This window comes from Alosa sapidissima, chromosome 3 (assembly GCF_018492685.1).
Source record: "Alosa sapidissima isolate fAloSap1 chromosome 3, fAloSap1.pri, whole genome shotgun sequence".
NCBI classification, from domain to species: Eukaryota; Metazoa; Chordata; class Actinopteri; order Clupeiformes; family Clupeidae; genus Alosa; species Alosa sapidissima.
The window spans coordinates 33,736,132-33,749,104 of record NC_055959.1 but is presented as its reverse complement, the minus strand read 5'-3'; the positions used below and the strand labels follow the sequence as shown (position 1 = coordinate 33,749,104).

Below are 12,973 nucleotides of genomic sequence, written 5' to 3'. Positions count from 1 at the left end.
TATGTTAACAGTATTATGTCTTAAGTAGGCTACCTCCACTTTAGTAGCCTACGTTAGCTGGCATTGTAATTAGATCATTAGATCATAGATGTAATTAGAACGTTAGTTATCTACACGTCTCCTCCAAGTGACAATCATATTATACACAATGCTGGCAATGCTGAGAACAATTAGCATCCTCGTTTATCTTACTTACATTAAGTTGACTGTGTGGCTTAATCCACAGATGTGGTGAAGCACTGTTTCGTTATGGTTTGCTAAGGAGTAACTCATTGCTTGAAATAGTGGAGAGCTGGGATGAGAACATTGTGTCAAATCTTCGCATTGTATAGCGGAGTGATTTATTATTAGCTGTGCAAAGTCTGAGTTGAAATGTCCAGGGATATTCCAACTCATGGAACGTCTCTCGGCCAATCAGAAACAAATAAATAGTTCCATAGAACCCAATTGTTGTATAAGACACCATACACTTTAGCCCAGGGGTCTTATCAATCAACCAAAGATTTTGCGACCCCCCTGCAGTACCTCCGCGAAACCATGTGGAAGACCTCTGCTTTAGCCTATACACGGCCACAAGCGGCGACGGGGGAGAGGGCTAGGCGTCTGCAAGCGTCTACGCGCCGCAATAATGGACACGTACCGTGAGCGTTGAACTTGGTTCGCGAGCATATTCAATTGATAAACCGTTTGTGTTGCTTAGGAACAAGAAAAAACTTATTATGGTCTGAACGTGGCGTTACGTTTGCCACTGCCGCTTGCCGCTGGCTGATGTGATCGCGCCTTAGTCCCTTAGTCCCTAGTATGGGAGACTGAGAGGATAGTTATAACTTAGCTACTGTAATATGAAGAGTGGCCGTTCCTCGGACAAAATGGTTAGTAAACGTCTGTCCATATCAGTAAAAGTGTCAGCGCTATGTTTGGTCTGGGCACTCTGATCTAGTCCCGGTGGTTGGGATTCTGGCCAGAGACCAGACAGCACAGCGGACTGAGATCTGATACATCCCACACAGATCTGAACCACAGCATGTGTGTGTGTGTGTGTGTGTGTGTGTGTGTGTGTGGCAGTAGTCAGCTGGTCCATAGCTGTGCAGTATGTGCGTTAGGTAAACCTCCCTCTCGGTGTGTGTGTGTGTGTGTGTGGCAGTAGCTAGCTGGTCCATAGCTGCGTTAGGTAAACCTCCCTCCCGACGGCTCAACAGACGTGCTAGTAAGAGATGCTAGTTTTGGCATCCCTGCTAACTGGCTCTCTTGCTGCTAGTTGTGTCCATGCCTGAGCTGTGTGGTCAACACAGGTCACTCTGCCACTGGACTAGACTGATGCTGGACTAAGGTGTCAGGTGGAGGGTTCTAGTGATGGAGGGTTCTAGTGATGGAGGGATGGTGCCCAGATTGACATGGTGATATCCTGAAACATTTAAGGTGTGTGTGTGTGAGAGAGAAAGACAAACAGAGAGAGAGAGAGAGAGAGAGAGAGAGAGAGAGAGGGAGGGAGGGAGGGAGAGAGAGAGAGGGGGGGGGGGGGGAGAGAGGGAGTGAGAGAGAGAGGGAGAGGGAGAGAGAGAGGGAGAGAGAGAGAGGCACCAAGAGAGACTGTCCAAATATTGGCATTTCCTTAAGCACCACACCCCTGTGACTCCCTTTCCTAATTTAGTTTGTACACACACACACACACACACACACACACACACACAACACACACACACACACAAACACACACACACACACATACACATACACACACACAAGAAGCCACAGGCGCCACTGCTGCAGTGCTTATCCACTGTCACTACACTGCCTCCATTCAGTCATCCTAAAGTGGAGCCTGCTGAGACCGTGTGTGTGTGTGTGTGTGTGTGTGTGTGTTCGTGTGTGTGTGTATGTGTGTGTGTGTGCGTGTTCATGTGTGTGTGTGTGTGTGTGTGTGTGTGTGTGTGTCTCTGTCTGTCTATGTGTGTGTGTGTGTATGTGTGCGTGTTCATGTGTGTGTTCGTGTGTGTGTGTGTGTGTGTTTATGAAAGTGCGCCTGTCAAGGGGGAGCTGTTGCTGTTTGTTTATTTTCCTGAGAGCTCCGGACAAGGCTCGTGTGTGTATATGTGTGTTTGTGTGTGTGTGTGTGATTGTTGCCAGTGTCTGTATGTTTATTGACCCGTGGGTGTGTGTTTGTGTATGTTTCGATGTTTTGCATGGACTTTGCCTGGTGGGGTGAATATATACTCATGTGTGTGCGTGTGTGTGTGTGCAATCTTGTATGTCTATGCTTATATTGCTTATATCCTGGTGGTAAAGGTGTGTGTGTGTTTATTTGCCTGAAGGATTTGGCTAGTGTAAGTTGTGTGTGTGTATGTGTTGATATTTAAGGTTGCACGCCGATGATTCATTTAGTCAGGTATGATGTCACAGGGGATGTTTAGCTGGCAGTCCTCTGATTGGTCAGCTCTGAATGACCTCACACCTGAAGAAAAAATAGATATGGAGGCAACATATTATTTTACATAGAAAATTGATTGAATTAGAAGATGGAAGGTAATATCAAATTATATAATTGGAACCAATCAAACTCCAATTCCACTATACAGCATATTCCTCCCACCCAGATATCATGTTTTAGACATCCATGTACGGTCTACTCACTCAAACAAAGGCACGTCTGTGTGTGTGTGTGTGTGTGTGTGTGTGTGTGTGTGTGTGTGTGTGTGTGTGTGTGTGTTCTATATTCTGAGGAGTGGATTAGTCAGGAGTGTATGTGCTGAAGTGACATCATCAGGATGCATTTATAACTGAGAGGAATGATATAAGCTCTGCTGATGCAAATGACTTCACTGCTGCAGTCACATTTACATATATGGAAAGCGTACACGCACACACACACACACACACACGCACACACACAGACACAGACACACACACACACACACACACACACACACACACAATCACACGCTTACCTCACTTAATGTGCATACCATACAAAGCATACCCCCAGGTGCATACAGTACATGTACACTTTAACACACGCACATCGATGCACATGACTCTGCTCACATACAGGAGCACTGCTAGACATGTTAGGGCCTGTGAACACGCCTCATTTATATTAATGCTAGACATGTTAAAACATAATCTGTTGGTGATTTATTGTAATCTCACAATGAAAAAAAATAGGAAAAATCCAACCTTGAAGGGAAGCAAATTTTTGAGAAAAAGGAAAATCTCATAAAGAAATAAATATTTTTAACTAAAACACGTTGCTCACAATTATTGGCACCCCTGAAAAATCTTATAAACAAAACCTAACAGAAGCATTTTCCTATCTAATTTCAATTTATTTAAGGTAATCAGAGTGTCTGTGAACTTTCAGAAGTAGTTCATGACTTTCTTTTTCACTATGGTATGAAAATAAAGTCACACAGAGGCTAAATCCTCTAGTCATTTTTCAACATCGGAAAGACAAGAGAATACACTAAATTTAAATAAAAAGAAAGTGTGTTGACATTTGTAAGTCAGAGAATGTCTATGACAACTAGGTCCTTTGTTGAAAATGCCTATATTTACAGTTAAAACAATTGTTAAAAGGTTCTAATCATCTGGAAATGTGACAAACGTGCTTGGACAAAGACCCATGGTTATCTTGCCCCCACGTACATTATGGAAGATGGTAAGATAGGCAAAACATTCCATAAGAACCACTGTTGAAGAGTTACAGACAAAGGTATCATCTTGGGGTCACTAAGTCCCCAATTTTTTTTTCAAAAGTGACAAGAGTAATTGTGAGCGAAGTGTTTTTGTTAATAATATTTTATGATTGTTTATTATGACCGCCGCGCAGCGAAGCGGCGGTCATATAGGTTTAGTCAGATTTTTTTTTCTTTTTCGCATATCCAAATTTCCGTCAAGGATTCCCGGGACACTGTAAGACCGGGGTACACGAAACTTGGTGGGCATGTAACCCCACATGGATAGCATGGAACCTCCTGTTTTCGTTTTGATCTGTAGCCCCCCCGCTGGACTTGACCCCCCGAAAGGAGGGTAGGGCAGACACAGTTTTCTGTGAATATCTCGAGAACCGTAGGGTTTAGGAGGACCATTTTTTTGTATGTTGATCTCAAAGGGCCATGTCAACCCATTCCATAACCACTCATTTTATCTATAGCGCCACCTAGTTAAACACAAAAAAGTAAAAATGAGGTGTTGTAATCGCAGGTATCTGTGACCTAACATAGTCAAAACTGCACGAAATCGGAAGTGTAGGATCATTATGACACCCTCTGAATGCACGCCAAGTTTCGTGGAATTCCGTTCATGGGGGGCCACACAATAAATTAATTTATGTTACTATACACCAACTGGCCTGTAGGTGGCCAGAGACAGTTTTCTGTGAATATCTCGAGAACCGTAGGGCCTAGGAGGTCCACCTTTTTTTTGTATGTTGGTCTTAAGGGGGCATGTCAACTTATCCCATTACCACTTATTTCATGTATAGCGCCACCTAGTTAAAAATTTTAAAGCAAAACATTAGGTGTTTTCATCACAATATCTTTGGCTGACATGGTCAAAACTGCACGAAATTGAAAGTGTAGGATCATTATGACACCCTCTGAATGCACGCCAAGTTTCGTGGAATTCCGTTCATGGGGGGCCACACAATAAATTAATTTATGTTACTATACACCAACTGGCCTGTAGGTGGCCAGAGACAGTTTTCTGTGAATATCTCGAGAACCGTAGGGCCTAGGAGGTCCACCTTTTTTTTGTATGTTGGTCTTAAGGGGGCATGTCAACTTATCCCATTACCACTTATTTCATGTATAGCGCCACCTAGTTAAAAATTTTAAAGCAAAACATTAGGTGTTTTCATCACAATATCTTTGGCTGACATGGTCAAAACTGCACGAAATTGAAAGTGTAGGATCATTATGACACCCTCCGAATGCATGCCAAGTTTCGTGGACTTTCGTTCATGGGGGGCCTTACAATAAAATAATTTATGTGTACATTTAGTGACCGTACACCAACAAGGATTCCTGGGACACTGAAAGACCGGGGTACACGAAACTTGGTGGGCATTTAACCCCACATGGATAGCATGGAACCATCGCTTTTCGTTTTGATCTGTAGCATAGATCTGTATTTTTTGCGTATGTTTGCCTCCAGGGGTCATGTAAACCCATTGCATATGCACACATGTGCATAAACAGATACACACGCACACACATACATTCACAGTAATCCTACGTATGACACATACTCACACAGTAGACATATATACGCATGCATGCACATGCACACACACAGGCACATAAACAGGCAAACACACAAGCACATGCACATGCACGCACACACACCCACCCACACACACATAAACATAAACATGTACACGCACACAATTCAAGAATTTCTCAGAATTATGAACAGGCAAGATGGGGGTGGGGTTGTATAAAATGTATATTACATGTGAAATCTATGAACTAATCATGTTTTGGTACTTGTTGTCTAGCAGATACCAGATGCCTTTCAGCGTGACTTATTTTTGTGGAAAACATGTGCTGGACGGGGCGGAGGTCATATTTTGTACCGCTCTGCGGTACATCTAGTTATTAACCATTTTGATGGCAAATAAAGATGTTGATTAATTTAAAAGGGTATGAATAATTTTGGACATGCCATTTTTCATAAAAATGTAAAAACAGATAAAAACGCTTATTGTTTTGATTCCATGTTTCTACCACATTGTCCTGCAACCTTTTGGCATGTGGCAGTGACATTTTCAGTTTTGGTCAAGAGAAAATCAACATTAAATCAATATTTGCCAGGGGTATGGATAATTTTGTTCTTAACTATATATGTACAGATACACATACACAACATGCTTGTACTAACACTTTTGTCGATGTGTGTTCATGCACGCTTGTGTGTGTGTGTGTTTGTGTGTGTGTGTTTATGTGGCTGCATGTGTGTGTGTGTGTGTGTGTGTGTGTTTATGTTTGGCTGTGTGTGTGTGTGTGTGTGTGTGTGTGTTTATGTTTGGCTGCATATGTGTGTGTGTGGCTGCATATGTGTGTTAGTGGATGTGTGTGTGTGTGTGTGTGTGTGTGTGTGTGTGTGTGTGTGTGTGTGTTATGTTTGGCTGAATGTGTGTGTGTGTGTGTGTGTGTGTGTGTGTGTGTGTGTGTGTGTGTGTGTGTATGTTTATGTGTGGTTGTGTGTGTGTGTGTGTTTATGTTTGGCTACATATGTGTGTGTGTGTGTGTGTGTGTGTGTGTGTGTGTGTTAATGTTTGGCTACATGTGTGTGTGTGTGTGTCAGGCCCCTACAGGTCAGGGGAAGGATGTGGTGTAGTGTTCCTGAGCTCTATTGGTTCCAGCCTGCTGTCTGCGTCTCTCCTGAGGACAGTGGTTCACCACACACTCCCGCAGCTTTGGAGTGTTTGTGTCTGTGTGTGTGTGTCTGTGTGTGTGTCTGTGGGTCTGTGTGTGTGTGTAGTGTTTGAGTCTGCCGCTGTTATGCCTTCTAGTTGAATCTGTGTTTGCTGCTGAGTTTGCTGCATCAAATGGAGTCCTGATGTTTACAGATGAGCTTGAACTCCCTAGTGCTGCTCAGTCCCTCCTCCATCAGATCAACAGGATGCTTTGAAATTGTGTGTATGTGTGTGTGTGTGTGCATTTGCATGAGTGTGTGCGTGTGTGTGTGTGTGTGTTTGTGTGTGTGTGTGTGTATGTGTGTGTTTGTGTTTATGTGTGTGTGTAGATAGATAGATTTATAGATACTTTATTCATCCCAAGGGAAATTTTAGAAAATGTTATGTGTGTATGTGTGTGCATGTCGCTTCGGTAAAATTTACAAAATGAAGTTATTGTGCTCACATGGCCATAAACTAAGCTTTCCAACGATATGTATATCGAGAGTATTGCAAAAATATCGCTAAGATAACCGCATCCAAAGTAGGCATGGCTCTCCTGTCACGATACGCCAGAAGAGGAGAAAATCACCTTTTTAAGTAAATTGTCACCTGCGATAGTGTGAGGGCACTGTTATTACAGAGAGGGTTAAACAGTCAAAACGTATGTTTTTCCGTGAAATTTGTTCATAATATGAAAGTGTAGACTGTATACTGTCGAATTATGCGAAAACGTGAAATTCAACATTTTAACCTGTACGTTTGTCTATCATGGATTTTCTCAAAATAGCACCGTGTGCAAAGCGACTGGTTTTGCCTTGCAGGGTCACATATGTGCTGTATGTATGTATGTATGTATGTATGTGCTGGACTATATTTAGTGCCCATCTACATTGATTCTGTATTGTGGAAACTGTGCGATGAAGATGAGTTTATTAACCCTTAAAGGTGTAGGTTTTTGAACATTCTAAGTTCCGCAACAATTGAAGGTTCTAAAATTCTATGTTGAATTCAATGAACCCAGATATTCTTTAGAATGTTAATTTCCCAACATTCCCGTCACACCGGTGTGGCGGTACTCCTTTAAGGGTTAAACAGTATGATAAAGGTTTATTTAAAATGAAACTGTGCGATGAAGATGAGTTGATTAAACAGGATGATGAAGGTTTATTTCAAATGAAACTGTGCGATGAAGATGAGTTGATTAAACAGGATGATGAAGGTTTATTTCAAATGAAAGCGTTTATTTCAAATGAAACTGTGCGATGAAGATGAGTTTATTAAACAGGATGATGAAGGTTTATTAAACAGGATGATGAAGATGAGTTGATTAAACAGGATGATGAAGATGAGTTGATTAAACAGGATGATGAAGGTTTATTAAACAGGATGATGAAGATGAGTTGATTAAACAGGATGATGAAGGTTTATTAAACAGGATGATGAAGATGAGTTGATTAAACAGGATGATGAAGATGAAGGTTGATTAAACAGGATGATGAAGGTTTATTAAACAGGATGATGAAGATGAGTTGATTAAACAGGATGATGAAGGTTTATTTCAAATGAAAGCCTCCCTCTTTCCCTGTCTTTTTCTCCCTCTCCTGTTCTCTCCATCTTTTTTCCCTTCCCTCCCCACCCGATGTCTCTCTCTCTCTCCTCTCTCTCCTCTCTCTCTCTCTCTCTCTCTCTCTCTCAGACTCAGCCGGTTCCTAACCCGATGTCTCTCTCCTCTCTCTCTCTCTCTCTCTCAGACTCGGCCGGTTCCTAACCCGATGTCTCTCTCTCTCTCTCTCTCAGACTCAGCCGGTTCCTAACCCGATGTCTCTCTCTCTCTCTCTCAGACTCAGCCGGTTCCTAACCCGATGTCTCTCTCTCTCTCTCTCAGACTCAGCCGGTTCCTAACCCGATGTGTCTCTCTCTCTCTCTCTCTCAGACTCAGCCGGTTCCTAACCCGATGTCTCTCTCTCTCTCTCTCTCTCAGACTCAGCCGGTTCCTAACCCGATGTCTCTCTCTCTCTCTCTCTCTCTCAGACTCAGCCGGTTCCTAACCCGATGTCCTACTACCTGCACTGGTCTCCGTGGTGGTTCCATCGCTTTGAGACCCTGTCCAACCACGTCATCGAGCTCGCCGCCCCCTTTCTCACCTTCATGGGCAGACGCTTGTGTATGGTCAACGGAGCCCTGCAGATCCTCTTCCAGGTGTGTGTGTCTCTCTCTCTCTCTCTCTCACACACACACACACACACACACACACACACACACACACACACACAGACACACACAGACACCCACACCTACAAATAACAATACATGGACACAACAGTTAGAGTATGTAAATGTACATCCTTCACTGGGACTTTATCCTATATTAAATATATCTGTGTGATGAACGTTGTCCAGTCTGACCCACTGTGGCCCTCTGGTGGCCAGTGGGTGTCATTACACACAGGCAGTGCTCATCACATTCACACAACCCGTCACTCTTAGGATGTTCTTCGACCCATAAGGAACTGATTCCGTTCCGGTTTTTTGAACCTTGGTATCTAGTGACCCATTCCGCAACTCCACCAGTGTAGAGGGACACACACACTCCGCTTCACAGGGTAAAACAGGGCGGTGTTTCCATAATCATCTGTTAAAGGTTATTAAAAGGTCTCTCTCTCTCTCTCTCCCTCCATCTCTCTCTCCCAGTGGTGTTGATAGTGAGCGGTAACCTGAGTTCTCTCTCTCTCTCCCTCCATCTCTCTCTCTCTCCCTTCATCTCTCTCTCCCTCCATCTCTCTCTCCCAGGTGGTGTTGATCGTGAGCGGTAACCTGAGTTCTCTCTTTCTCTCTCTCTCCCTCTCTCTCTCCATCTCTCCCACCATCTCTCTCTCCCAGGTGGTGTTGATCGTGAGCGGTAACCTGAGTTCTCTCTCTCCATCTCTCTCTCTCTCCATCTCTCTCTCTCTCCCTCCATCTCTTTCTCCCTCCATCTCTCTCTCTATCTCAGGTGGTGTTGATCGTGAGCGGTAATCTGAGTTTTCTGAACTGGCTCACCATCGTGCCCAGTCTCGCCTGCTTCGATGACGCTTCACTCAGCTTCCTGTTTGGGCGGAGCCATGGCGGAGCCAGGAGCCAAGTACAGACAATCCAGGAGGAGGAGTCAGTAGGGAAGGCCCCACCCCCAACAAAAGGTACCAGCTATTTTTATTGGTCAGTCTGTAAGGCACTATCTATTTCTATTGGTCAGTTTGTAAGGTACCGGCTATTTCTACTGGTCAGCCTGTAAGATACCAGCCATTTCTATTGGTCAGTCTGTAAAGCACTATATATTTCTAGTTAGCCTGTAAGATACCAGCCATTTCTATTGGTCAGTCTGTAAAGCATTATATATACTATATATTTCTAGTCAGTCTGTAAGATACCAGCCATTTCTATTGGTCAGTCTGTAAAGCACTATATATTTCTAGTTAGTCTGTAAGGTACCAGCCATTTCTATTGGTCAGTCTGTAAAGCACTATATATTTCTAGTTAGCCTGTAAGATACCAGCCATTTCTATTGGTCAGTCTGTAAAGCACTATATATTTCTAGTCAGTCTGTAAGGTACCAGCCATTTCTATTGGTCAGTCTGTAAAGCACTATATATTTCTAGTCAGTCTGTAAGGTACCAGCCATTTCTATTGGTCAGTCTGTGAAGCACTATATATTTCTAGTCAGTCTGTAAGGTACCAGCCATTTGTATTGGTCAAGTGTTTTGTCCAGCTTGAACTCTCCTCTGGTTGTGATCCACCTCTGCTCTGGTCCTGCTGTGATCCAACATGTACGTGCGGGACTGATCCAACACACACACACACACACACACACACACACACACACACACACACACACACACACACACACACACACACACTTGCTGTGATCCAACGTGTACGTGCGGGACTGATCCAACTCACACACACACACACACACACACACACACACACTTGCTGTGATCCAGCCTGTACGTGCAGGACTGATCCAACTCACACACACACACACACACACACACACACTTGCTGGGATCCAACATGTACGTGCGGGACTGATTCAACTCTGATTGGTTGGTGCTTGAACAGAGGCGTCCATTCACAGCGAACGTGTTTACTCTGAACAGTTGCATTTGAGTGATTTTAGGTAAACATTCCAGCTCCCCGCATGTTCACAGAGAACGACCTCCTCAGACTGAGAACTACCTCCTCAAACTCTTTGTGTGTTTTGCAAACGTTGGCGGAAAAGTCAAGGCAAATAGAAAACTATTTGCGAACGCTATATTTGCTAATTTGAATGCACCTCAGATCAGGCTATGCTGCGGCCATGATCTGGCTGTGATGCGGTCGTCATGGGGCCCAGATCCAGTAGATGTTTGGTTTTAGGTAACCATGGTGATATGTCTTGGCCTCTGTCACAAAGCAGTGTTTGTTGATTGACAGGAGCTCTGTGGGCCTCGTAAAATTAAACACTGTCTGCAGACGCTTTTACTGTACCTCAGGGCAGTTTACCTACAGACAGCCGTGTGTGTGTGTGTGTGTGTGTGTGTGTGTGTGTTTGTGTGTGAGAGAGAGAGAGTGATGGTTCCACTTGAGATGAGCTGCTGAAGTAGGTCCATTACAGACACACACATACACACACACACACACACACACACAGTAGCAGACATGAAATCACAAAAATACACACTTATCATTACTCATCCACACATACACACATACACACACATGCTCACACACACAAGCATACAAAGACTATAATGATTAGTAAGAACAGCTTAGCAGAAGCCTGGGCTTTGCTTTCTTTGCAGGTTTACACACACACACACACACACACACACACACACACACACACACACAGACTGAGTGTTTCTCCTGGTGAACTATAGGGACTCACACAGTCCAGTTAACGCCACTGAAGTGATTCCTGTAGAAAGCACCTAATTGATCTCCGAGGACCCACTGAGGCTCTCAGGCCAGTGAGAAGGCCTTACGTCAGTCAGGTGGGCATAACACACAGACACACACACACACACACACACACAGTGAGAAGGCCTTGCGTCAGTCAGGTGGGCATAACACTCCTAATGTGTCCAGCATGTGCTTAAAGGCACTTAAATATGGGACATATTCACTCCAGACGCTAGACACACACACACTCACACACATTTACAGGAGTTAGACCAACACACACACACACACACACACACACACAAACACACACACACACACACACACACACACACACACACACACACACACACACACACACACACACACACACACATTTACAGGGGTTAGACTAAAACACACTGACACACACACACACACACACACATTTACAGGGGTTAGACTAAAGCACACACACACACACACACACACACAAAACTCTTGCCCTAATACATTCTCATACAGTAACTCAGAAGCACACTCAGACAACACAAATCCAAGCACACCATCTCCTTCTCATATACTCAAATGCATACACACTTGCAGACAGACACATTACTGCACACACACACACACACACCACACATACACACACACTCACACACATTTACAGGGGTTAGACTAAAACACACACACACACACACTCACACACACACACACACTCATAGGGCTCTATTTTGCACCCCAGCGCAAATACTCACACTTTTGTCTTTCCTATTTTGCAGTCAGCGCATATTGGAATTTTCCCTCCACAGGTACGTGCCTGTAAATTAGGGAATTCGATTGCGCCCACGGGGGCGGTTCAGCGAAAAGACGGGGCGTGTTCCGGCGCAAACGTTCACTGTTGATATTTTGCAGTTTCAGAAAACAATTCCGCCACAGACCAGAAACTCCCTGGTCTGAAGTCTGTGGTGCAAATTCAGATGCTATTTTAAGGGTGCATGCATGGCCACAGGCCTGCAGGAATGAATGCGTTGCACACCAGTCTACAGACACCCCTGTGCACAGACGGAAACATTCAAAGCCTTGATAATATTTGTCCATTTCCCGGTTTTGTTCATGCATTGGTCACCTAAAAATTTAGTAGCCTATATAGTACAACATCTACAAGCAATATCTTTACAACAACAACGCCTAATTACGACCTATTAATTTGGACAACTTTATACCACCCTATAAAGGCTAAAGTTACCTTTAGTTTTGTTCCAATTTACCGTTGTGTATGGCTTTAAACATCGCGTGCGCTTTAACATCAGCCTAAGCATTATTCCAGCTGCGCTAAGGTTTTAAGCACCACAATTTTGCCTACCTTGTTGTAGCCCATCTGAAATAACTCCAAACTTTGCTATGTTCCCTCCATCCTTTGGTTGTTTTCAAAAAACGTTTTATATCCATGATGGCCTTGAAGTCTTGAGTTAGTGAATTAGCTTAAATCAGCTTATTATGTGCTGTTAACCAGCAACCATAGATACTACAAGAAAGCAGCAAGTATGGCTACAATTTCTGTTGTTGCTGCGTCCATTCATTGTTATTCTCTCTCCTGCTCAAACAAAAGTTGTGCGTGCATTAAGTTGATGATAACGTGTTTACAAACTCTACTTTACAGAAAATATTGTA

The 12,973-nt window shown here is 43.7% G+C and overlaps 1 protein-coding gene across 2 annotated transcripts in view; it reads left to right on the top strand.

Moving 5' to 3' along the window:
- Window positions 1-12,973, top strand: part of lmf1 (lipase maturation factor 1) — a 59,384-nt gene that overhangs the window by 40,542 nt on the left and 5,869 nt on the right. For both annotated transcript variants that reach the window (XR_006030678.1, XM_042085435.1), the window contains exons 6-7: window positions 8,429-8,596; window positions 9,390-9,573. Coding sequence is in view for 1 of the 2 variants with exons in the window: in XM_042085435.1 (XP_041941369.1) it covers window positions 8,429-8,596; window positions 9,390-9,573 (352 nt within the window). In the remaining variant the exon portion in view is untranslated. The remainder of the gene's footprint in view (window positions 1-8,428; window positions 8,597-9,389; window positions 9,574-12,973) is intronic.